The 24,727-nt window shown below is 54.6% G+C and overlaps 1 protein-coding gene and 1 long non-coding RNA gene across 5 annotated transcripts; one reads left to right on the top strand and one right to left on the bottom strand.

The window, feature by feature from the left end:
- Positions 1 to 1,713: 1,713 nt before the first annotated feature.
- UCKL1 (uridine-cytidine kinase 1 like 1) lies at positions 1,714 to 24,183 on the bottom strand. Of its 4 annotated transcripts, none has more exons than XM_086852610.1 (15): positions 24,107 to 24,183; positions 16,252 to 16,445; positions 15,619 to 15,725; positions 15,095 to 15,265; positions 14,777 to 14,848; positions 13,110 to 13,299; positions 12,189 to 12,250; positions 7,034 to 7,053; positions 4,596 to 4,694; positions 4,160 to 4,253; positions 3,811 to 3,873; positions 3,361 to 3,483; positions 2,943 to 3,050; positions 2,614 to 2,770; positions 1,714 to 2,085 (listed from the first exon to the last, which is right to left on the bottom strand). In XM_086852610.1, exons 1-15 carry the CDS (start codon positions 24,154 to 24,156, stop codon positions 2,009 to 2,011), a joined length of 1,587 nt encoding a protein of 528 aa, XP_086708736.1. In that variant the 5' UTR covers positions 24,157 to 24,183; the 3' UTR covers positions 1,714 to 2,008. The 4 variants fall into 4 exon arrangements, with proteins under 4 accessions (XP_086708736.1, XP_086708737.1, XP_023795469.1 ...); XM_086852611.1 differs by lacking the exon at positions 7,034 to 7,053 and adding an exon at positions 10,873 to 10,889 and having other exon boundaries at positions 24,107 to 24,179; XM_023939701.2 differs by lacking the exons at positions 7,034 to 7,053; positions 24,107 to 24,183 and adding exons at positions 10,873 to 10,889; positions 20,306 to 20,602.
- Positions 20,604 to 22,085, top strand: LOC111938111 (uncharacterized). Its single transcript, XR_002868885.2, has 2 exons — positions 20,604 to 20,913; positions 21,751 to 22,085. It is a non-coding gene; the product is annotated as an uncharacterized LOC111938111 (long non-coding RNA).
- Positions 24,184 to 24,727: the final 544 nt, after the last annotated feature.

Below are 24,727 nucleotides of genomic sequence, written 5' to 3'. Positions count from 1 at the left end.
AGTGCAGATCTGAGGCAAAAGAGGGATCTGCTAAGGAAAAATGGTGACTCCAGCACTGCCCTGGGCTGCCTGTTCCAATGTCTGAGCATCCTTTCAGTGAAGAAATTTTACCTAATATCCATTCTAAACCCCCCCGGCACAATTGTTTCCTCTTGTCCTGTTGTACGTTACCTGAAGGCAGACACCAATAATGCTGGGGGAGAGGAGGTGCTTTGCCCCCCCAGAGTGACATTTGGATATCCCATCCCTGGAAGCATTCAAGGCCAGGTTGGATGGGGTTCAGAGCTTGTGAAGATGTCCCTGTTCATGTCATGCTCTTGCACAGACCTGGTGACCCACTGCTGCTGACCTGCTGCTCCAGCCTAAACCCCCCATGCCTGCCTGTCCTCCCATGTTTGTGCTCATGAGCTCTCCTTCCACCCACACAGGGAACTATTTTTAGCAGACACTAATCAAGTGTCAGTGTTGGCTCTGAGTGTCGCTTTCCGTGGAGGGCTCCTTCTCTTATGAAGTGCTGGCAGGAACTTGGGTGTGTATTTTCTTTTATATCTAGCTGAGAATTTGCACAATGTGCTGCAGAGCAATGGTGGTTATTTTGGGCTCATCACACCCAAGCCCACACTGATCACCAGGTGACTCTCCAGTTTGGTGAGGGCTTGGCAGAGCATCATCCTCCCATCCCGTGCTGCCAGCAGCACCTGCTTGCCTTGCCTGACCCCTCAGGAGCTAGCTCCAGGTCAGGGATACCCAAAACCGAGATAGATATGCTCCTCTTGGGATATTTATCTCCTGCACAAAGGTGTAGGGTTGGTACTTTGAATCCTGCACGAAGGGAAAACGCTCTATGTTCAGCCCTGGTGGTCACAGCCTCCTGTGGCTGAACCCCTCTACTGCAGGGCCAGCTCCCCTTCCACTGTGGTCACCCTGCTCTGTGACAGGTCAGACCCTGGTCACCGTGTCCTGGGTCAGCTACAGAATCTGCTCCTCTGATTCAGCAAGAGCTGGGGTTGGAGTGAGCTCTGTTTCACTTTGGCTGCCAAACTCACAACACGCACTCGGTTCTTCTTCCGCTGAAGTGTGATATGATCTGAGCTGAACCTCATAGAATCACCCGAGTTAGAAGAGACCCACAAGGATCATTGAATCCAACTCTTGGCCCTGCACAGGACACACCAACAATCCCCTCATATGCCTCAGAGTGTTGTTCAAATGCTCCTTGAGCTCTGGCAGCCTTGGGAGCTTGTTTTAGTGCCCAACCACCCTCTGGGAGAAGAACTTTTTCCTAATATCCAACATAAAACACCCCATGACACAGCTCCAGCTACTCCCTCAGGTCCTGTCACGGGTCATACACAGAGATCAGAGCCTGCTCCTCCACCTCCCCACAGGAGCAAGTTGCAGACCCCAACAGTTTCTCCCCTCAGTCTCCTCCAGGCTGAACAAACCAAGTGACCTCAAGCTGCTCCTTGTATGGCTTTTCTTCCAGGTCCTTCACCATCCTTGTGTAGCTCCTTTGGATGCTCTGTAATAGCTTTGGTTTCCCTTCAGGCAGGAGGCACTGCCTTCTACTCTGGCACCAAGTTTGGATTGACGGTGTGGTATTCTTGACCTCCCACCACTGCTTATGACATCTCCCCTCCCAGGACTGTAGTCTTAAAGGGCCACAAATCCTTCTAGGCACCCATGGGAAGTGACAGAAAAAGACAGGCTCCATTCAAGAAAACCAGAGAAAAAATTTATTATTCTCCTTTATAAAATATCTCCAATAAGTTATATAGGCAAATATTTAAATTAAAATAAATTAACTCCGCTCTATGCTGGGACACGCGACTGTCCATAAAGTCAAACTAGGATTTATGTTTCTCTGAAAAAATATGCCCTAGATCTCCGATGTAAGATTTGAAAAAAATATCTATGCTTGGTGAGAGGAAGGAGAAATCTGCACTGGACAGAGGGGTTAAGGTGCGGTGCTGAAGCTGCCTGGTGCCAGTGGCACCTCCACATCCAGCTAAGTGCTAAGAGCATCCTCATCATCGCTCCAGTCAGGAGGAGCATCCGTCCCGAAGTACCGGTCACCAAAATTCCCTGTGGGGAGAGAAAGTCAGAGTGCAGCACTGCAGGAGCCCATCCTCCTGCCTGTCCTCAGCAGGTTTATCTGACAGCTTGAACACCAGGAAAAATTGAGTGGCAGCAAAACTGGAGCAGCCTGTAGGCTGGTTTAACACCCGGTGGAAGGTGTTTCCTGGCACAGTAGAGGTGAGGACAGAACAGTGAGCTTATTTTGGGTGAACTTGTGGAAGGTGGCAGTTTAGGGAAGGAGGTGGGCACAGGGCTGCTCCAGTTGCCCCAGCCTGACTTCTCTGCCTGGGGCTGGAGGAGGCTCATGGAATGTGGAATGGCTCCTGTTGCTGACAAGGTGATGGCTGCTCCACAGCCCTCAAAGCCAGCATGGTGACCCTGACACCCACCTGGCTGCAGGATCCAGGAGGGCTACTGGGGCTCTGGGTAATGTAAGGCCAGACCTAAACTGCTGCTGACAACCAGGGCTTCATGTCCTCACCCCACCACAAGCACTAAAAATCCCCTCACCGCAAGTCATACCCAGACACTCACCGATGCCGGGGATTATCCGAAAGAGGTCATTCACCTTCTTGTCCACAGCTGTGGTGATGATCTTGACCCGGGGGAACGCATAGGCGACTGAGTGCACACCCATCTCTGCCATGAGCAAGGAGAGCAGAAAGATCTTGTCCTCTGGAACATCATGATCCTACGGGAAATGCACAGGGATAGCTCAGGGTGAGTTACCTCAGCCTGTGCTGTGCACCCTGACACCCTCCTTCCTGCAGAGGACCCAGTTCCAGGCACATCCCCTTGGCATGGCTGGGGATGGTGCTTTGCAGGTTGCTCCAGAGCCAGCTCCCCACCCAACCCATCCGTACCAGCAGCACCCTCACTGCCATCATGGCTGCAGCGCCTGTGGAGACCGTGCAGTCCATCAGGATGACGTGGTCTTCACTGATGTCCTTTGGCAGCCGCAGGTAGTGGAGCTGGTTGGAGGAAAGAGAGAGCAGCTTACAGGCTGCAGACAAATGGAGCAACCTGAGCCCTTCTCTTTGAGGAGTGAAGGATCCCTCCCGCCTCTCTGTCCCTGGGACCCTGACTGTCAGTTCAGAGCCAGCACAAACACTCAGCAGCAAACCAGCCCCTGTGTGCACAAGCCTGCTGGCAAAACCCACTTGAGCAGCTTTCAAAGCACTCAACCCTGGCCAAGAAAAGCTCCTGGGCTGCAGAAGGGCTGTCAGGAAACACCTGAGCCATGCCCCCACCCTCCACACCAGGAGACATCCTCAGCTTTACCTCGGGCTCGCCGGTGTTGCAGTTGGTCTGGATGAGGATGGTGCCGATGCGGACGTCCTTGCACACTGCGCGCAGTGCCGGCTCCATGGTCTCTCCTGCTCGCAGGATGGACACCCCGGTGATCTGCAGCACATGGCCAGGGTGGCTGCACCATGTAGGAGCTGCCACCACCCCACACTGGGTCTCAGCAGCAAGGGACTCTAACGGGCACCCCAAATGCACATCCCTTCCAAGAGGGCTGCCCCACTCCCAGTCCACCCTCAGTGAGGGGGCATGAGTGGCACATTGTTGATGGCGCCCTTGGTGACCAACCTGTCCTTCCTGGTGGTACAGGCTGTCATACTCATGATAGCAGGTATGAAAACCCTGGCAGTGCCAGGGCCAGCCCAGCCAGGGCTTTCAGTGCACCCCCATGGGGCAGGTCTGAATAGTGCTTTGGCTTCCACTTACTTGCTTCCCGCTGTATGTCCTCCCTTCGTAGTCGTGTCCCTGAGGGGTCTGGACTGTGCAACTCTACAAAAAAACGTGTGAGAAGAGTTACCAGAGATGTGGCTCTCACAGGAGCCCTGGAGCCAGCCAGCCCTGGACCCTTGGACAGCAAGGCTGGACAAAGAGTTGTCACCCAGGGCCACAGGATTGCTCCATAGCCTTGGGGAGACCTGGTGCTTTTTAATTTGAGGGTTCAAAGGACTGGTCCGTGGAGAGGGTTGGAGGAGCAGCACCAGGACTGTCCTGGCTCCCCAGCAGTTGAGGGTTAGGAATCAGAGAGGAAACCCAGCATCTGCAGCCTTGAACCCACCTGGAATGGGAGCAGGGAGAGCGCGTGCTCAATCAGCAACCGCATCAACCTTTTGGAGTAGAAAATGAACTCGTCTCTACTGGTCTCCTTGTTTCTAGAGGGGAGGGAAAGGCAATGTCAGCTCTGACCAAAATGCATCCCAGGAGATGCTAGCAGAGGTCTGGCAGTCCCTGTCCCTTCCTTGTTCTTGTTTGTACCATCTGAGCCTGAAAGTGTGGTGTCTGTTTCAAGGTAAAAAGCAGAAAAATTGTTGGCAAAATGACTGAGCAGTAACTGCACAGCTCTTCTATGCAGGGGCCACCCCCATCTGCTCTATCTTGGTTCTCCAAGCCATACAAACAGGCAAAAGTGGGACTGGGAAGCCCAGAGACAGGCCAGCCCATCCCAGCAGCATCTGAGCCCCATCCCACCCCAGGAGCCACAGCAGGGGCTTTACCTGATGATGGTGTGCATGCCCCTCACCTGAGGGGTGCTCTTCAGCACACTGAGGGTCTGAGGAAGGGGGTGGCACTGGTGGGCAGAGGCCAGGGCAGCCCTGAAAACCAAACACATTGTCAGAAGGTCTGGGGCAGGCTGCCCGAGGGCTGGAGCACAGCACATGGCCAGAGCCATCCTCCCAGATGTCATCTCACACTGCAAACACACACAGAGGCTATCCAGCTGAACTGAGCGAGCAGCCAGCCCTGCCTGGTCCCTGCCATGGCAAAGGGACCTGCATCCACAAACCAGGGTCACTGGAGTTAGGGAGACCTTGCAGCCCAAGGACCTGCCCTTCCTGCTGGGCAGCTGACCCAGGACCACAGAACGGTTTGGGTTGGAAAGGATTTTAAAGACCATCTTGTTCCAACCCTGTGCCATGGGCAAGGGTACCTTCCACTAGACCAGGTTAATCCAAGCCTCATCCATCTTGGCATTGAACACTTGCAGGGATGGGGCAGCCACAGATTCTCTGAAGGTGGCTGGCCCATCTTGGTTCCCACTGTTTGGGAAGAAAGTAGAAGAAGTCAAAATCTTCTCCTATTCCAGAATCTTATCTGTTGATGGATCTTGGACTCATGGGGTGAGAAAGGGCTGTTGTGATCGTTTGTGACCTACAAGTGCCAGATGTCACCAGGAATTGGACAGGCAGCCAGGCTGGCAGCACTGGCACATATCTGGAATGTGACTATTTTAGAGACCACTTGGCCCATTCCAAATTGGGAACAGCTTCAAGACTCTATGGCTGGACAGGACTGGCTTTGTGTGACTCATTCCACATAACGAATAGGGCTGGGAGCTATTCTGGGATCAAGGGAACACCATTCATGGCGAAGTGCACAATGGAGCCCCATTAGTCACTTCTCCCTGTGAGAGCAGCAGTAATGAGAAGGTCACATTTGGCTTCCATAAGGCTGGGCAGGATGGACAAGCTACTTTGTCTGGGAGGAGGGCTGGGGTTGGAAAGCCACACGTCAGATCACACACGTGCCAGCGGCTGCATCCAGCAAAAAACACAGATGTTGGGGAGGCAGAGAAGAGAGCAAATGAAAGCACTGAATGATTAAGATTTCAAATCAAGCAGAAACCTGGATTAATGGCACACAGAGGCACGCAAGCAGAGAGGAAGACAGAGAAGATGGATAGGCATGGAGGAGGGCATTGCTTGAGGCCTCCATCCACATAGCCATCTCCTGGTCTTGGCCAACCAACACCAAACGAGACATTCCCAAGGCCTGTGGGTACTTAAGGGCTCCTTCTTGCTTTACCAGTCCTGAGTAGCAGCCAAAAGCCCTCATGCAGGGAACGCTCCAGAGAGCCAGGACAGCTGGCAGCCATGCAGAGAGCATGGATGGGTTGTGGCTCCCTCATGGGCTTGCCCGTTGTGTGCAGACCCCATTGCTGGTTTGGGACAAGCAGCCCTCAAGGCCCTGGCCCTGCTGTCAGTGAAGCGAGCTCACTCCGTTAGTCGCTGTCCCGTGGGTTAGAAGCCCTCAGAGATGCTCCCATGCCAGGGCTGTGCTGCTGGCAGCACCCACAGCTCTGCCCCCACAGCTCTCCCTTCCCTCCTCCTGCCAAAGCTGGCCTGGGGACACAGCCCTGCCTAAACCCCTCTCAGCCCCTGGGATGCCAACACATGTGGTGGTGAGGGTGTGAGCCCTGCCTTGGGCAGGTGCTGGTGCTGGCATGGGGGCTGCCAGCTCACCTGCTTTGTGGGGCAGAGAGGGTCCTGACACAGGGCCACACACGGCTGGGTTTGCCCAGGTGACAAACTGCTGTTATCTAAACCAGAGGAGCTGCTTGGGTCATCTCCCATCACCACAGCTCAGCAAGGAGCACAGGACTGAGCTTGCCACTGGAACTTTTCCCCTCCATCACTGCCAGATCCATGTCACAGCATCCCACCATGCCAGTGGTATGGGCAGCCCCTCTCCTGTCACGGTGTGATCTTACTCCTGCTCCCTGCCACAGATGCCAAGGGTTTTCCAACCTCCATGAGCAGTGGGAACACCTCCCCAGCATCCTGAGCTGTCAACAGACCCCCCAGAAATGCTGTCAGCATTGTCACCAAGTTTTCCACACCTTCCTTCGACACCCATGCAGTGTGGGGGCAGGGAAGTCTGGATACCCCCCTGCTTGGATGCCACTCAGTGTTGTGGGGGGTCTCTCCATGGTGCCTTCTGGGGAAACAGGTCCCATTTTTGGGATAAAGCTTCTCTTTCAAGCACCCCCACCTCTGTCTGGCCCACACAGCCCCAGCAAAGCAGGACCCCATGAGCTGTCTGCCCCAGGATCCCCCACCCAGGTTAGTGAGGCAGCTCACCCTGCACAGCCCTCGCCCACTCCCCACCGTTAGTGCCACAACCAAAACACTGCCATAAGCATTTGTCTCCTCACATATCCCAGCGCAGCTTCCTCTGGTCACCCGGTGGGAGGGATGTTCAGGGGAGACAAGACAGGAGACACGAGAGTTTAAGAGGAGAGGGACAAACATGACATGAAACAGAGGAGAAAGCACCGTCATTAGTCAGAGGGGGGGAAAAAAATCCCCTAATTGATTAACGGCTCTTGGACCTGCCTGATGCCTGGGTCATCATTGTGAAGACCCAACACTCCTCCCTTGGTGACCAAGTCATGCCACCACAGCTCTCCACAGCACTGGCTCCATGAGGGGAAAGAACTGTCTGCTCTCACTGTCCTGGAGCCACAGCAGGGACACTGTCCCACCTCCATCCTAGGTAGTGCCACACTGCAACGGTGGCTCCTGGAGTTTGGAGGGACATAGAACCATAGAACGCTGGAATGGTTTGGATGAGAAGAAACCTTAAAGATCAGCTCATTCCACCCTCACACCTTTCACTAGACCAGGTTGCTCCAAGCCCCATACAGCCCAGTACTCAACACAACCAGGGCTCATGTCAAGCTCTCACCCAGGGCTCCACTGCAATCGCAAAGCAAGTGTAGGCACTCAAGGCCAAAAACCTTTGTCCAACCTTAAAATCCATCATCCAACCTGCCCTTCTCTCAGACAAACTGCTTGTGGGCTCACAGGGGTATCCTCCTCCTCTAGGATGATGATCTGTCAAGCCTTGGAGAACATGGAAAGCCAAGAGCACTGGAAACAAGGAGACAAACCTGGCTCTGAACAGAACATCATCTGCAGGGAAGACTTTCTTTCCCCATGGCTCACCTGGACCTGCCTTGGGCTGACCATAACTGGAGAAGGCCTGCAGGCTGAGGGAAGAGCTCAGCCCTTCCAACAGCCATCCACTGTGTCACCCCCTGCCCATCCTGGGAGGGCAGGAGGGAGCGTGATGCCTCCTGTCCCTCCCCGCCAAGACAGGGCTGTGACAGAACACCCAGACAGGCAGCCATGAGCACGTCTTATTTTGGAAACTTATTTTTTCCCCCTGAGAACAAAGGCTTTGAAGGAAAAAAAAAGGGAAAGAAGAAGAAAGAGAGAGAGAGAAAGGGGTGACCATCTCCCAGGAAGGCTTCAGGGAGCATCCTTGGCTCTTTGTGGAACATGCTATCGAGCAGGAAGCAGACAAGAGACATCCAGCTACAAAGGAGATGATGCAGTCAAGGCATTTCAAACACGTACACGGCTGCCTTTCAGGGCTGACATTTCAAACAAGGGCTATTAAACTGCGCCATGGGTTGATATTTAAAGACACAATTGGCAAAGGGCATGCCAAGCTGATCGGGACCTTGGGGGTGGGGAATATTGATTGGCGAGGGGAATCAGCTGGAAAGAGCGCTGGCTCCAGGAGCAGGGCTGGATGTTGAGAGTGTGGCAGGAGGGATGCAGAACAGGCTGGGATGGGAGCACTGTGCCTCAGCATGGGCTGGCTGCTCTGGCTCCTGCTGCCAGGCTCCAGGAGGAATATCCACCTGGGAGTGCTGGTATGGAACCACATTTCCAGCAGGAGCACAGTCAAACATGGGGGAAGCTGGACAAGAAATATCCTAAGGATGCTAAGGTCCTACCTGTGCTCTGAGGGAATAACTGGGAAGGCAAGCATGCTTCCCCAGGAGACAGTGGTTTCAGAATGAAAACAAGCCTTGCATGCCCAAGGAAGGCACCACTTGCTTTAAATCCCCCAGAATTCACCCATCTGAGTGGGGAAAGGCACTCCCTGCCTACCCCCAGCCATTTGCTTGGCCAGGAGAGGCAGCCCTGGAGCACAAGGGCCACAGAGACACCTTGGACTGGGGTGAGATCTAAGCATTCAGGTTTTATCCTACCAGCACAAAGCCCTCCCTGTGTCCCCACCACCAACAAACAGCAGTGACTTCAGAACAACTGTGACATTTAAATGAAGCCATTCCAGACAAGAGGATGGGAATTGCTTGTGATGGAAACAATTGTATTTGCCAGGCGCATCTCACTTGATGTGACTCTCCATACACCCCACTCCTCTTGCAGAGAGACAGCAGGGCTGGGGGAAACCATAGCAGCAGGAAAGCACTGGGGCTCCAGCAGTGGCAACAGATTTGGGTTTTTGCAAGATTTTTTTCCCATGTTTTCTGTCAAAGGCATAAATGGAAGCCTTAAACAGAACATAAAACCACCTGTGGGTGTGGTGATCATGGAGGTGTTTCCAGAGTTACCTTTCCAAACTTACTATTGTAAAACTTCTAATACTTTATGGATATATTAAGTACCCAATTTTTAAGTGCAAAAGATCACCTGTACTGAGCAACTCTTTGACTAAGGAGAAAGGAAATTTTGTATGTGCATAAGTATTTATCTCTATATACGCACACATATACATATATATATATTTAGTGTTTTATATATATATATAGATATATATAGATAGATATATATATATATTTGCACACATATTAGTCTCCTCTCTACTGTTTTTCCTGCCATTTTTAAAGCAACAGATTTCTCTTTGTACTAAAGAGCACTTTTCCACCTGGACCTCCAGACATAGAGGGAAGCTTACGTGTCTGTATGGAAATGTCAGGCCCCAGGGTGTTAAACAAGCAAAGGGAAATAAAACATTCCACTTGTCTAGTCTAGGAAGTGAGTGGCTGAGGCAGAAATAAGTAAAGCAGAGCCTTTTCCCTGTTCATCTCAGTTATTTTAAAAGCTCTTTGCATGCCAAATGTAAATCTTAAGGTTTCTTGAGTTGCATATCTCCATGAAATGATGGAGATCTAAATGGAAACCCATCCTCAGTAATGCATTCCCTCCGCTCCCTACAAGAATACCTGAAAGCCTAGGTGGCTTTTTAATGGAAGCAAGAGAGCTGAAGTCCCATCTGGAGCTCCATGCTGCAGAGGTTAAGTAAATCAAAATACATGTGATATCATCCACCTACAGATACTGAGAAATTAGAAATCCTGCTTGACTGGGGCAGCAGGACTTTCTCAGTCCTCTAGAAATGGTTCTGCATCCTCCAGAAGCTGTGGGGAAGTTGGCACCTCTGGCCATGTGAAGCTGTTACGCTCCTTTGGGTGCCACCAGGCAGATCCCTGTGTGCAGCGAGGGGTCCAGGGCTCCCACCACTCCCAAGATCACAGACTGGTTTGGGCTGGGAGGGATCTTAAAGACCATCTTATTTCACTCCCTGCCATGGGCAGGGACACCTTCCACTATCCCAGGTTGCTCCAAGCCCTGTCCAACCTGGCCTTGAGCACTTCCAGGGATGGGGCAGCCACAGCTTCCCTGGACACCCTGTGCCAGGGCCCCACTGCCCTCACAGGGAAGAATTTCTTCCTATTACCCAACCTAAATTTCTCCTCCTTTAGTTTAAAACCATTCCCCCTTGTCCTATTACTTTCTGCCCATTTAAAAAGTCACTCTCCACCCTTTTTTCAAAGTGCTTTGACTAACCTAATAATTGATGTTTAATGATCCTTACTCATCAGGGATGGAGAGTGGCTCTGAAAATCATTCATTTTAGAGGATGAAGAGAAACAAAAGAGAATCTCAGGATGCAAAGCCTCCCCTCCTGCAGAGACCGGGCATCCCCAGGTACAAACCTGGCCCTGTCCCAGCTTCAGGGGTCTGTGCTCAAGCTGGCAGTACCTCCCTGGGGAGCAACCCTGTCCCTGCCATCCCAAAGCCAAGGGCACGGTGGCCTTTTGTCACCGTGGAGGGTGACGAGGCCGTGCGCTCCGCGAGCTGCCGGTCCCGCCGTGGGCCGGGGTGAGGCCAAGCAGTGCCTGGCATTGGAAATGCCTCGGCTGCACAGACAGGACAGAGTGAGGGCTCTTACCTGACACTGAGTTCACGCTGCGGCAGCAACACAAAGACACAACGCAACCGGTATTAAGCATTGTCAACACCAGGGTCGTTTCAAGATAAAAAAAAAGGAAAAACAGGAGTATTTTCCTGAATTCACATGCAGCCTTTTGCCCTTCTTCCCCTCCCCGGGTAAATGAAAGCCCTCCCCAAGCCAACCCCTTGCCTGGCTCACAGTGGCACCCTGGAGGTGCTGGGTTTGTTGTGATATTCCCTGTCTGGATCCCAGGAGCTGGGGAAACAGCCATTCCCCTTTCCTGGACTCTGCCTCAGGGCTGGGTGCCCTTCTCAGCCTGGCAGACTTCTCAGACTAGCAGAGATGCTGGGGCTTCAATCCTTCCTCCTGTGACTGAGGGTTTAGAAACCACCTTCCCAACCAGAGTTTAGTGCTGGGAATTCAGGCAGCCAGGTAGTCCAGGAGGAGGAACCTGCCAAGACACCTTTGGCAGGAGCAGTCCCTCCAGAGCAGGCATGGGAAGCCGGATGCCAAGCCATGCCATCTCCCATCCCAGGGCTGAGCAGCTCCTGCCACCTAGGAGCTCCAAAACAGACTTGAAAGAATCAAGCCCTTTACTTTCCAGTTAATCCATCTGCAGGTCACACTCCCTGCATCACTCTGAACATTTCCACAACTGAAACATCACCAAAACTACAACTGTGGGGTGTGAGGAGACTGCTGCTCAGGGACAGCAACACAAAATGCTATCAGTTCATTGCAGGGTCCCAAACCACTGATCAGGACTGGCCCAGGACAAACAGGAGAAGATTTTAAGCCACCAGTGGGGAAGTGATGGAGCATGTGCCTGGATTTGGGCTCAAACATGACAAGACTTTGAATTTTGAAACTCAGAAGCTGCATACAGCACAGACGTGGGAAAGTGGGCTCCTGACTGGAAAGACTGTGCAGCAGGGTCTGCATGGGAAGGAAGAGAAGCCCAAGAGCAGTGGAGGGTTTGGGGCAATGCTGGCCCTGGGAGGGCTGCGGACAGGGGGACATATCCCTCGGATCACAGGAGGGTGGCTGGTTTGTCCCCTCATGACTTGCTGTCCCAGGCAGGGAAGGAAGCTGCTGCTGGACCACAGCTGGCAGAGGTGCCAGGACCAACCAGAGCACAGGGACAAGGCAGTTTCCTTCACTGGACTGAGGGAAAAGGCTGGGAGGAGTTCACAGGAACTCCCACACCTGGAGCACAGGAGCCAGGCCATTCCCGCCTGGGCACCCAGAGCACAGCTCCCTGCCAGGCAAGGCTGTGAACCACCCTCAACACCCAAGGACCAGGCACCTCTTACCTCTTCCAGCTGGCTGTGGACATGCTGAACAATCAGGTCGATGGCTACAGTGTTTCCACTCCCTGGAGTGACCCAAAAGCAAAATAATCACAGAATCAGAATTGTAAAGGTTGGAATAAGTCCTCTAAGATCATCAAGTCCAACCATTAAATCAGCACTGCCAAGCCCACCACTAAAGCATATCCCCAAGTGCCACATCCACACACCTTGTAAAACTCTCCAGGGATGGTGACTCCACCGCTGCCCTGGGCAGCCTGTGCCAGGGCTTGACAACCCTTTTGGGGAAGAGCTTTGCCCTGACATTCAATCTGAACCTCTCCTGGTGCAATTTGAGGCCATTTCCTCTTGTCCTGTTACTTTATACCAGGGAAAGAAAAGTCACCCTGGTCAGGATCACAGGTTTCTTCCTCACTATGTTCAAAACCACACTGCTTCCCAAAAACAGCCCTTTCCTTGCAAAGCAGTAGACATTCCAGCTTTTATTAAATCCTTATTCAATAATCTGTTACTGGATATCTCCAAGTCACTTCCAGCTCTTAAGTCACTGTGGAGCTGGTAGGGGAGAAGACTGGCTGAGGAAAAACCACAGACTTTTCCCACACTTTTGTGCAGAGACCCTCAGCTGGAAGGACCTCTGCTTTGGCAGGGACCAGCCACTCTGTGTCCATGCCCACCAGAGAGAGGTCCAGTGACTCTGAGCTACAAAAGGCATGCCAAGGGGAACACAGGACTGACACAACTCGGCTCCCTTCACATCTTTCTGCCTAGCACCAGCCTCAGACCAAGGCTGCTTTTACTGCTCTGCCTAGGGTTGGGGTTACACCTAGGGTTGGGGTTCAGAAAACCACAAAGCCCAGAGCTGAGGGCAGAGTTCTCTGAGGTGTCTCAGGGGTGCCACTGAGGACAGCCCTGGGCAGGTACCTCGGGGGACAACAATATCTGCCAGTCTCATGGTGGGCTGGATGTATTGGTCGAAGGCAGGCTTGACAAACTTGTTGTACTGCTTGATGACACCCTCGATGTCCCGGCCACGCTCGCTGATGTCCCTGCGCAGGCGGCGCACCAAGCGGATGTCCGAGTCCGTGTCCACGAATATCTTCAGATCCAAGAGCTGAAAGGAGAGGGGAAAAATCCCACCTGGTCAGGTCTGGGACTCAACCCACCTTCCCCTGCTGCCCCAGGTGGGGCTGAGCCCAGCTCCTGCTTAACAGGGCCTGCCTCTGCTCTGGCCTGTGTGGAGCTTTGCCCTGGAACCTGGCTGGTGCTGCTGTGAGCCCCTTGCTGCTGCCTTATTCTCGTGTCCCCTGAGACTTGTCCGCTCCAAACTCTGTCCCTACTGCTAACCAGCTCCAACACTTTGGCTGGATGTTATTTAAGAGCGAGGAGGAGACAAGGAGTTACTGTCTGTGACACACACCAAGCACTGGCTTGTTAATCAAAGAACCCTTAGATGGTTTGAATTGGAAGGGGCTTTAAAGATCATCTCATTTCAAGCCTCTGCCACAAGCAGGGAATTAATGCTGGAAAGGAGCCTAGCACAGAAGGGCAGCTCATGACTGTGTCTTTAATTGCAAGAGGCAGGAGTGGGATGCTGAGTGGCGTCTCCTGGAGGATTCACACAGCTGTCCACTGGAGGTCATCCTTGCTCCAGAAAAGTGCAGCCCAAGCGCTCACTTGGCAGGGAGGAAACTTTTTAGACAGAACTTGGCTAAGTCTGTGTATGGTTCACTGCCTGCTGCAGCATTTGTCAGGCTGCAAAGATGCTCCAAGGGATGGAGACAGGCTGAGGGAGCTGGGGTTGTACAGCATGGAGAAGAGAAGGTTCTGGGGAGACCATAGAGCCCCTTCCAGTATCCAAAGAAGCTCCAAGAGAACTGGAGAGTTTGGACAAGGGCCTGGAGCAACAGAGCAAGGGGGAGTGTCTTCACGCTGACTGACAGAAGGGTTAGATGGGATATTGAGAGGAAATTGTTCCCTGTGATGGTGGTGAGACCCTGGCACAGGGTGCCCAAAGAAGCTATAGCTGCTCCAGCCCTGGAAGGGTTCCAGGCCAAGTTGGACAGGGCTTGGAGCAGCCCTGGTCTGGAAAGTGTCCCTGCCCATGGCAGGGGGTGGAACAAAATGAGCTTTAAGGTCCCTTTCAATCCAAACCATTCTGTCATTCTATGATACATCCAAATAATCCCCAAGAGAGCCTGAAGTGCTGGATGATTCCATGCTAGCAACACCAGCTCTGTGCAGTAGAAGTTCAGCAGACTTTGCCTCTGGCTGTGCAAGCTGCAGCATGCAGTGTGGAGGTGGGCTATTTCTAGTTGTGTTTATGCACCAGCACTGCCAGGAATCAGGTCACCACTCAGCTCCTGTTTCCTGGGCACAAATGGCTGAGATCAAGGTATTTGCTGAAACACTTGACCTCTGCCAGGGACTCTTTCCTGGCTGCTGAGAGTCAAAACTAATTTCTCCTACCCGGGGAAGGAAGTGCTGCAGCATCTGGTGTAACCTGGAAGAGAAGGTCACCTCCCTGCTGCAGGACCTCAGGAGATCCTCCCACCATCTCACCCTGGAACTGCTTCAAAACCCTTACTCACCTTCAGGAGCTCCTTGTCTGCAAATGCCATGATGCCTTCGAAGATAATCACATTGGCACCATAGAGGGTTTTCTGTGGAGTCAAAATGGATGTGGTTAGGCACAGAACATCTGTTCAGATGTGTCCTGTCCCAGGGAATCTCTCTGGGTTGTGACTGTGACAGCTCACCCAAAAAAACATACCTTGAGCCAGGCAGAGAGCAGGGGGTGACAGCATCCATCAGATGCAAAGGCCAGGGGCTGGAGGGGTCCAGTCAGCTCCCCCTCTGTCCCCTCTTGGCCATCCCCCCCTTGTCCCACCCCCCTCAGTGTCCCATACCCATTCCTTCTTCCGGCTGTGGGTGGTGAAGTCGTAGATGGGGATCTTGACGCTCTTGCCTTGCTTCAGCTTCTTCAGGGTGGCGATGATGAGGTCAAAGTCAAAGGCGTCGGGGTGGTCAAAGTTGAAGTCATTGCTGGCTGCTTGCTCCTGCTGCTGCTTGGTCAGCACCTGCCACAGAGCAGAGCTTAGGGCACATGGCTGGGCAGTTCCCTCCCCACTGCTGTGCCCAGTCACCTCTTCCCTGCCCCACAAGAGCTACTGGAAAGGAAAAGCCACATGGCTGTCCCTAAATCTACATGTTTCTTCACCAGGGGCTGCCATACAATCCCAGATTGGAATGGGTTGGAAGGGACCTTAAAACTCATCTCATTCCAAGCCCCTGGGACATCTGCCACTAGAACAGGTTGCTCTAAGCCCTGCCCAGCCTGGCCTTGGACACTTCCAGGAATGGGGCAGCCACGGCTTCTTTGAGCAATAGCAAATTGAGGAGCCTGGCCAGGCCAACAGGGGTGCAGCCTCACCTTGTAGAAGGAGTCCATGGACAGCAGAACAACCCAGGGGACATCAAGAGCTTCAATGATCATGGTGGCCACTGTGGTCTTCCCAGAGGCGCTGCCTCCTCCCAGTCCTGCTGGGAAAAGGCGATGAAGCCACCAACACCAGACACAGCTCTTCCTACCACAGGCTGGGGCCCAGGTCTTGTGCTGTTGCACTAAGCTGGAGTAGCCTCCAAAGAGGGAAGTCACAGGCACTCCAAGAGATTATCCCAGAAAATGTCAAATGGCATGTACTGGAACATGCCAGCAACATGCCCAGCAAAAGCTGGGAAACCTATCATTGGATGGGAATGTAACATGGGGAGTGCTGGCATGGGAACCAGTCCAGACTGAAGCCCTAGGAACTTGTGAGAGCCCCAGGAGCTGAGGGATAAGAAGCAGAATGTGGTGTCCTACAACCCACCACCTGCACACTCTCAGGTTCAGCCCACCCAGTCAATGCAGGACCTACCACAGCGACTCCCCCTGCTCCTGTCCAGGCTGGAGCCAACCTCAAATTTCCAAGGAGGTTGTGGGGCAGGACTCCCACCAAGATCTCCCGGAGAGCCATGGGGCAGGTGGCACAGATGCTGCCTGGGCAGTGCAGAGGTGACCTACCTATGACAAAGGCCTCCTTGGACTGTGTGCCGTGCTCGTTGTACCAGGGTGGCCGGCCCGCGGTGTAGATGGTTCTTTTGCTGGTGCGCAGCAGCGGGGGCTCGGACTTGCACTGGCTGGTGGTCCGCTTGCGGGGGGGCTTGGTGGAGCCCACGGCGGGATACAGCCGGTCCAGGGACTCAGCACTGCTGTTACTGCATGGGGAGAGGAAGGGGCACTGGTGGTGGGGAAGGGGACACATTCCTGCTGTGTGAGAGCAGGGTTTTGGTGGATCCTTTGTACAGGTGAGGGATGCAATGGAGAGCTGGGACAGCCAAGCACAGCCTCGCTGCAGCACCCACATCCCTGTGACCCATGGCCACAGATGACACCGAGGAATTCTCACACAGAAGCAATTTTAAACTGGAAAAGGCACCATGCAAACATCCATCCCTACAGTCCTGGTGTTTGAGGAATGTCTGCATGAAATAAATCCCCCAGAGAGCCCTCAAAGCACTGAGAGGTGTGCTACAGGGGGCAACAACCCACCCTAGTGTGCCAAGGGACCTTTCTTGGGGATAGCAGTTGAACACACAGGCTACAGCACAACCATCCTCATCTACCCAATCCCCTTCCTCTCTCCACTTTGAGTGCTCCACTCACACCCAAGACCTGGTTCTCCCAGCCTTTTGTCCTGAAGCCCCCAGGGACAAGCCTGCAAGCTGGGCAGAGCCAGGCAGAGCCATCAGTTTGCCTTGGGAGCTGAGAGAGCTCTGAGCTCACCCAAAGCCCTGGAGCTGCTGAATGCTCCCTTATCTTCCTGAGGGAGAGGAACAAGGCACCCTCCAGAGCCCTTTCCAGCTTGGCAGGAGGAGAGCTGTGGTCAGGAGGAGATAAGTGGCTTCTGGCCAGGAGATAAGCTGCAGCCACTGCTTGGCCAGCAAAGGGACGGGGAGGATTGTTTATACCAGTGCCTGCTCCTCCCTGCTTCTGATCTGCTGCCCCAGAGGGACGTCTGCTCCCTGGGAGAAAGTACAAAGGGCTTTCCCTGCTCTTCCCCCTAGCCATGGCAGGGCTGGAAGGGAAACCAAGAGATCTGGGAACCACTGGCTTCAAGCTGTCACTGTTTGGTACAGCCCGACAGAGCCAGCAGGGCTTTGCTGCTGCTCTGATATGGCTTGCTCTTGAAAGGGCTTAAACTGCAGGGCTTTACAGATTTTGGGCTGATTTTAAGCTGTTTTGGTATGAAGATTAATCCCCTTCCCTCCCCCAGCCCTTTTTAGAACAATTTTAGATAAAGATCAAAATTTCAGAAGGTCCATCTGTGTGTGAAGTGACCCAGCAACCCCCAGCCCTGCACAGGAAACAAACCCCTGGCCATGGCAGGATCCCCCCAGCACACCAACCCCACCTCTGGCACATCCCTGTGGAGCAGGCAAGGAGACAGGGATTTGCCTGGCACTGCTGAACTCCTGCTAACTAAAGGCAGGCTGCAGCTCCTGCCCGTGTCAGGGTCTCTCCCACCAATGTCCACCGTAGGCTGTGCACTCATGGAGTTCCCCACAAGAGCTCAAGACACCAAACCCCATCCCTCAGCAGAGCCCATCAGCACACACAGCCAGCTCCAAGCACTGCCAGGCTGGGGCTCAACTAGGAGCCCGAAACACCCCAACTATGACTCTTAAAAAGCAGCTTCAGGAGATGACACCCATTAGGAAACCTTTTGAGGTGCCTTCCTGTGGAAAAATGTCTCCTTTCATGAGGAGAAGCAAATCCAGGTGGAATGTCTGGGTTTCCTCTCCCTCTGGTGATGCTGCAGCATCCACTATCTGCCAGTGCTACTCCCAGAGCGGGCCTGACAGCAGCCAGGGGTGCTGAGGCATAAACAACATCACTTTGGCTTGACAGAAGCAGAGGTGACAAAAACACAGTTGTTTACCACAGAAGAAAGCGGTTCCTCTCATCCACATCCCAGCCCCTCTCCTGAGACCGTGGTTACTCCAGAGCCATGGGCTGCTCTGCCACTTTTCCCCCGGGATTGCACATCAGTCTCCACGAGACAGGCGAGCCTGTTGGGATGCTCTGCTCCTTGGTGTCACACAGCACCAAGCTCTGCTGTGCCAGCCTGCAGATCCTGGCCCAGGCCACCATTCCCAAAGTGACTCCAGGTTGGACAAAGCTCTGTTTTTTGGAGATGGATCAAGGCTGAGCTCTGCTCCCACTGCCTCCAACCGGCATCAGCATCACCCAGCTCCTGGCAGCAAGGAAGAGGCTTGGACTCCAACATCTCCACCAGTTCCCAGAATTACAGCCACAGCCCCACCTCACTTTCCCAAATGTCATCTCTTGCTCTCCAGGGTGCCTGCAGCACATCCAGGGCGTTGGCACAGAGGGGACACTGCCACAGGATGCAGGGACATGCCCCAGGAGAGGAGGGGAGCCATCCTTCCCTGCACACCTGGGGCTGCTCTGGGGTGCAGCACCCGAATCCTGTCCCAAGAATTATTGCTCTGCCTTATCTCATCCAAATAATTCTGCACTTTCATCAAAATTCTACACATTTCTATCAGTATCATCTAAACTTGTACCTCTACACCTCATCTACGCCTGTATCTTCTACAGGCAGATGATATTCTACACCTCTCAAATCCACAATTCCCATGATTTATTTGGGAGAAGCATGGCTGTGGGGCTGCAGGGCTGTTCTCCAAAGGTCATGCCTTGTCTCCTAAGGTTACACTTCAAGATTTGTAGATGTTTTCCATGGATGCCTTTGCCAGGAAGGGGCTCTTCTTCTCCAAAGGGCTGGCTGATCTCAGCCATCTCTATTGACCATTCCACCCCATTCCTTTTCAGAAATTCCCTGCAGCAGTGCTGAAGCCCCTGCAATGCCCTGCACCTGCAAGAGGGAGCCCCAGAGAATGGGGCTCTGTTTAGAGCTGGACTCAATGCCATTGCTCTGCCCAGAGGAGATGGGCACATCTCCCACACGGACCCTCCCCAGCAGAGCAAACCCCTGGAGTGCCAAAGCCACACAAAGAGGAAAGGAAACATCACCTGGGCTTGGCAACCCCTCTCCTACCAAGCCTTCCTGGAGGGCTTGGCTGCCATCAGTTCTCTCCAGGCTGTCCTCAGCTTTTGGGGGATGCCTTGCCTTCCCTGCAGCCGCTGCATCCTTGCTGGAGTGTTAGAGGTAGAAATGAGCTGCTTCCACACACTCTAGTCCATCAGCATGAAAAGGTCCCAGAGCTCAAAGCTCAGCCCATAGACTCCAACTCCAGCAGACTCCCACTGCAGGCTTCCCTTGCAGGCTCTGACTGACCTCACCACAGACCCCTCACAACAGCAATTCCCTCTCCCCTTTGGTCACTGTTCTCCAGAGCTACTAACCCACTGTGATAAAAGTATCACACTCATCCTTATTGGACATGGCTGTGACCCATTAAGGGCAAGGCAGATTTTGGTAATTAACATAGCTGTAATTTATCGGGGTGAGGTTGCTTTAATCCATTCTCCTACACTGGAGCATCCCAGACAAAGCCTGGTGGGGGGATATTGCTCCTGAGAAGGGCTCTCCAGCTCTGCTGCTGTGCAGCACAAACGAAGGAAGAATTTTGTTCCTGCTTAGTCCAAGCATGGATTTACTGAGGTGCAAGGACACCCCTCTCCTTCCCCACTGTGCTCAGGCTCTGTGCATCTGCCTTCAGAGCCCCCCATCACTCTGCACCCATGTGGGGCTGGGACAGCAAAGGCAGCAGGGCCCAAAAGTGCCCCCAGCTCCAAGAAAAGATGGCACAGCCCCAAACCTGAACTTGGCAGCACACAGGAGAGCATGTCCCGGGCTCTGTGCCCTGTAAACAACCCACTGACGGAGCTCCCAGCCCCACGGACCCCCCAGCAGCCCCCCACAGCCTGCTGAGGTGCCTGGCTGGCTGCAGCCATGTCCCATGGGAGGCCAATCTTTTCAGACAGGAATTGGGGTAGAGGGACTGGGACAGGAGCCACCAAGAGTTCACTCCAGCAAACAAACAGATGAAAACCAGCAAATCCCACCCAAAAACAAAGCAAAACTCACCCGCCATCTGGCCCAAGGGCCCAGCAGCCGGAGATGCGGACGCTGGAGAAGGCTGGGGGGCTGCTCATCTCCCCCTGCTGCTGACCCCGGGCTGATCCTGGACAGGTGCCACCCCTGTCCCTGTCCACACTTCGGCTCCTGTCCCACCGGCACTACCAGGGTGAGGGAGGGGCTATGCCAGCGGGGCTCCCAGGGTGATTCTTGGGGCAGGGAGCCATGCACGGGGTGTCCCCCTGGAATGGGCACTGAAGGGTCCCAGGAGGCCGGGGTGAGGTAGAGCCCCAGCAGATCCAGGGGGCTGGAAGATGGAGGCAGGAGAAGGGAGCAGAGCAGGGGGAGTGTCTGTGCCCGGGAGCTGCGGGGCGGTCAGCAGCATAAGAGGATAGCTTAACCTCCAGATTACGTTCATTACCTGATATTAATAGCACTGGCTTGATTAAAGAAAAAGAGGGGGTTGGGGGTGAGGTGACACCTCCCCTCACCGCCCCCAGCACAGGCAATAAACACCGGCCCCGGCGCCTCCGCTCCCGGGACTGGGGGTGCTCGGCTGTCCTGGACGTGTGGGCTCAGCAAGGAGGGCACCTGGAAAGTGACATCCACTGGCACTGGTGAGTTCCCAGGGACTTCTCGACACCACTGGGGAGGGGGCTGCAGGGGGCAGGAGGAGATGACCCCAGGGCAGGGGGTATCCAGCCAGCACCCCTCAAGCAGCTGGGGGAGCAGCTGGGGCTCGGGGCCAGGGGCTGCTGGCCATGTAGGGCTTTTTGGTCCAGGACTCACACCCCTCTCCATGGCTCCTGTCGTTGGGGGGTCTGGCTGAGGGTTCCCCCCCGATCACTCAGCTTCCCCAGGAGCTGCCCCTCACCATCCCCTCAGCCCTGGAGTAAACAAGTGGGTGAAACTCAACACCCCAGGGCTGCGGGTGGCTAAGAATAACATCCCTCTGGCTGCTGTGCCCGCTCCCTCAGCACCCCCTGCCAGCTGCCCTTGCCCCCCCAGCTCTTCCTCCAGTATCAGCCTCTCCAGGGAGGGCAGGGAGCCTGGGCATCCTGTGGGAAGCCCAGGGAGCCAGGCAGCTGCTGAAGGGCAGGACACGTGGCAAGGGTGGGAGATGCTGGGCACCAAGGCAGGGGGTCCAGGCCAGCCCTGGAGCAGAGACTGGGGCAGAGCAGCCCTCAGCCCACAGCCTCTGGCTGCCAGGGAAGGGAGAAGGTGGTGCAGGACACACCTGAGGGCAGCCAGGCTCTGCCAGGGACACGGAGCATCCTGACAAAGTCCCGTGGCCACCAAGTGAGACCCCAGCCTGCCCCAGCATGGTGAGAGGAGCTTGGCCTCTGCACACCCACTGCTGAGGGGTTCCAGGGAGGGTGCTCCCTCCTGCTCAGCACCAACACCTGGAGATGGGGCCAGAAATGGAAAAAGACCCTTTTCTCCTCCTCCTCGAGCCATCAAGGTTATTCCAGAGGCAAGGGAAACACACTGCCTCCCACAGTCATCAGGAAACCCCTCCAGCTCCTGCTCACCAATGGCACCTGCAGAGCATCGTCTCGAAAGGTGGAAACCTGATGGGAACCAGAGATGAGGGGCTGGTCCTGAGGCAGGGGACAGGGACAGGAGGGTTTTGGGGGTAACCTGCCCCCAGCATGAGCCGCAGCTGCTGCTGCAACATCAGGGAAGCAAGCGATGATCAAAGGAACTTTTCCATCCCTGATCTCTGCCTGGACTCCCTTCTCTCTGTAAAAGCTCTCTCAGAAGTTTAAAAATAAAATTCTGTTCCGGAGCCACTTCTGTTCCTTCTCATTAAAGAAGCAAAAAAGCAAAGGGATGCGGGACACGGTGCAAGGAGCCCTCGCCCAGGGACATTGTTCCTTATCTCATGCTCCTGCTGCCACTTTTCCTGCCTTTGTTCAATGTCCAGGCGACAGGAGCAAGTCTCCCAGCATCCCACCCGACATTCCCACTGGGCTCCCAGGTGGGACACTCTGGCTCCAAAGGCCAGCTGTGACTGAGCCTTCCTGCTGGTACAAATCTCCTCTGCTTCCTAAGCCACTTCCCAGTTTCCCAGTTCTTGCACAAGTTGAAATTCCTGGGTTTTGGACTTTTTTCTTCTAGGTGATTTTTAAGCAAATCCCTCCTCTAATGGCAGAATTAAAATATGGAGAAAGAGAAAAGCAGGCACGAGGGCCAAGATCCCCTTTTTCTTCTGCTGCTGGCAGCTGCTGGGTGGGTTTCCCCTGGGATTTAAGGATGGAAATGCATGTGGATTTTCCTCATTTGGTCACAAGTATTGTCACTGGATTGGTGTGACAGCTACAGGCACACCAAGCCCTGAGTGGAAGGATGCCTGTTCCCAGGAGAGGGTCTTGCTTCCAGATGCCATCCTGTCAGCAGCACCCACAGGAGCGTGGAGGTCAAACCTGCTTCCTCCATCGTGGGCTGGGCTTTCTTGGGCTGGATCCACATGTGCCAGCTCTTGGCTGGGCCTTCCCTGTGCAAGAAACCCAAGGGATGGAGGAACACAGCCAAGGAATGAAGGAATATGTCCAAGGGATCCAGGAACCTGCCCATGGGATGGATGAACCTACTTGAGGAACGAAGGAAACTGCCTGAGGGATGGAGGAACCCACACAATGGATGGAGGGACCTGGCTGCCATCCCACTGTCACATCTCATGCCCATCCTGGAAACCCACGGAACGTCACTCCCTGTTTACCCAGCTTTGTACCGAGCTCTGTCCTGGCTGGAGCCACCTGGAGCTGGACGCTTCATCTCAGCAGCTCCAAGCACAGACACTCCCTTCCAGCCTTATTATGGTCTCTGCTCCCTCACCACAAAAGGACAAACATTTCCCTCTGCAAAGCCAATTATCCGTTCCTATTTATACCCGGTGGGAGCCACGGTGGAAGGGGCTCTGTTACACAACCCAGTTTCTCATCCCTCACTCGAGTGGCACAGCTTGGGGAGACTCCTTCCTCTCATCCTCATCCTCATCCTCATCCTCATCCTCATCCTCCCCACTATCCACAGCTGGCTGACAGGAACAGCACAGGCAGCTGCCAGCATTGGGTTTAGCTGCTGGAACATGCAGGATGGGAACATGATGGGAACTGCTGGGATGCTTTGGCACTGACTCTGGGGTTGGTTGGGTGGAGCCGTGGGGTGCTGGTACCACACAACCAGGGATGCAGGGGTGCTCCATCCCTAAAAGCTTTGCCACATCCCCAGAGCACCGGTGATGCTCCAAATGCAATTCCCAGATATTTGATGCTTGGGAGCAGTCAGTCCTCTGAGGATTGTGCTGGAAAAGGGGATGGAAACCAGAGGGGACACATGAGTGTGTGTGTGGGGTGAGGGGGGGCTGGGGGCAATCACCCTGTATGGGGTTTTTGGGTGGAAAAGTTTAAGTTGCCCCACTTTTCATCTTGATGGAGTGGATGCATGTGCAAGCAAGCTTGGAAAATGGGAGGTTGTGGTTTATCTGCTGGGAAATTAAGGGCAAAAACCATAAAATAAGGTAAATAAGGGAAGAGGTAGCAACATAAAAGGGGCGGGGGGGGGAAGGGATGAAAATAAACAAGGGATAAAGCGGGGGTGGAAAGAAATGGTTGGTGGGAAAAGCGGAGGGATTGCATGGAGCGATGGGCTCGGGGAGGCCCCACTCACGGAAGTGGCATCGTGGGGGACGGCAGCGGCACCGCCACCCCCGGAGCCCGGGGAAACGGGGACCGGCAGCTCCGGGGCACCGCGCTGTCCGTCCCGTCCCGGAGGGATGGTCCCGGGGAGAAGAAAGCGGGGTCTTACCTGTCGTGCGGTTCTAGCGGAGCCCCCTCGGGCACCGGGGCCGCGGCCATGGTGCTGCGGGAGAGGCGGAGCGGGCGGGGAGCGGCGGGGGCGGCGCTGCCGCGGGGATCCCCGGGACTTGTAGTGCGGGGAGGGGAGCGAGCGGCAGCGGCAGGGCTCGGGGGGGATCTGGGCACCGCTGGGTGCTCTGCGGGGGCAGGTGGGTGATGGGGCACCGAGGGGTGTAGGAGCTGTGCGGGGAGATGGGTGTGTGTGGGCACGGCTGGGTGTTACAGGGCACAAGGGGTGGGCTGTGGGGTGCGGTGGGGTGTTTGGAGGTATTGGTGGGTGTTGTGTGCATGGGTGGGTGCCGTGGGGCTCAGAGTGATGCGGTGGGTACCTGTGGGCGCTATGGGGTGGCTGCACCTTAGCATCCCTGGCCAGGACACTGAGGGGTGCAGCACACAGCACCGCCCTGCTGGGGGAGCGCGGTTTGGGTGAGCCCGGGCTCGGACAATGGCTCTGGGCACGGGGCAGAGCTGGAAGGACCGCGGCCCGTGGGGGTCCCGGGGCCCTGTGTGGGATCTGGTTTTACTCGGCCGGGCTGCCCCGAGGTTTGTGGTAGCACATCTTTGGGGGTTC

Source organism: Cyanistes caeruleus, chromosome 16 (assembly GCF_971803275.1).
Source record: "Cyanistes caeruleus chromosome 16, bCyaCae1.hap1.1, whole genome shotgun sequence".
In the NCBI taxonomy this organism is placed as follows: domain Eukaryota; kingdom Metazoa; phylum Chordata; class Aves; order Passeriformes; family Paridae; genus Cyanistes; species Cyanistes caeruleus.
The sequence above is the reverse complement of the archived record's forward strand: the minus strand, read 5'-3'. Positions and strand labels throughout refer to the sequence as shown.

What these genes read in the sequence shown, in the direction of transcription:
- UCKL1 (XM_023939700.2), bottom strand. Translation starts at nt 20,373, where the DNA reads ATGAGCAGCCCCCCAGCCTTCTCCAGCGTCCGCATCTCCGGCTGCTGG. An exon ending in TCCACAGCCAGCTGGAAGAG is followed by an intron (nt 7,054 to 12,188) that starts GTAAGAGGTGCC and finishes CCGGGTGACCAG; the next exon opens with AGGAAGCTGCGCTGGGATAT. An exon ending in AGGAAGCTGCGCTGGGATAT is followed by an intron (nt 4,695 to 7,033) that starts GTGAGGAGACAA and finishes TTTGGTTTTCAG; the next exon opens with GGCTGCCCTGGCCTCTGCCC.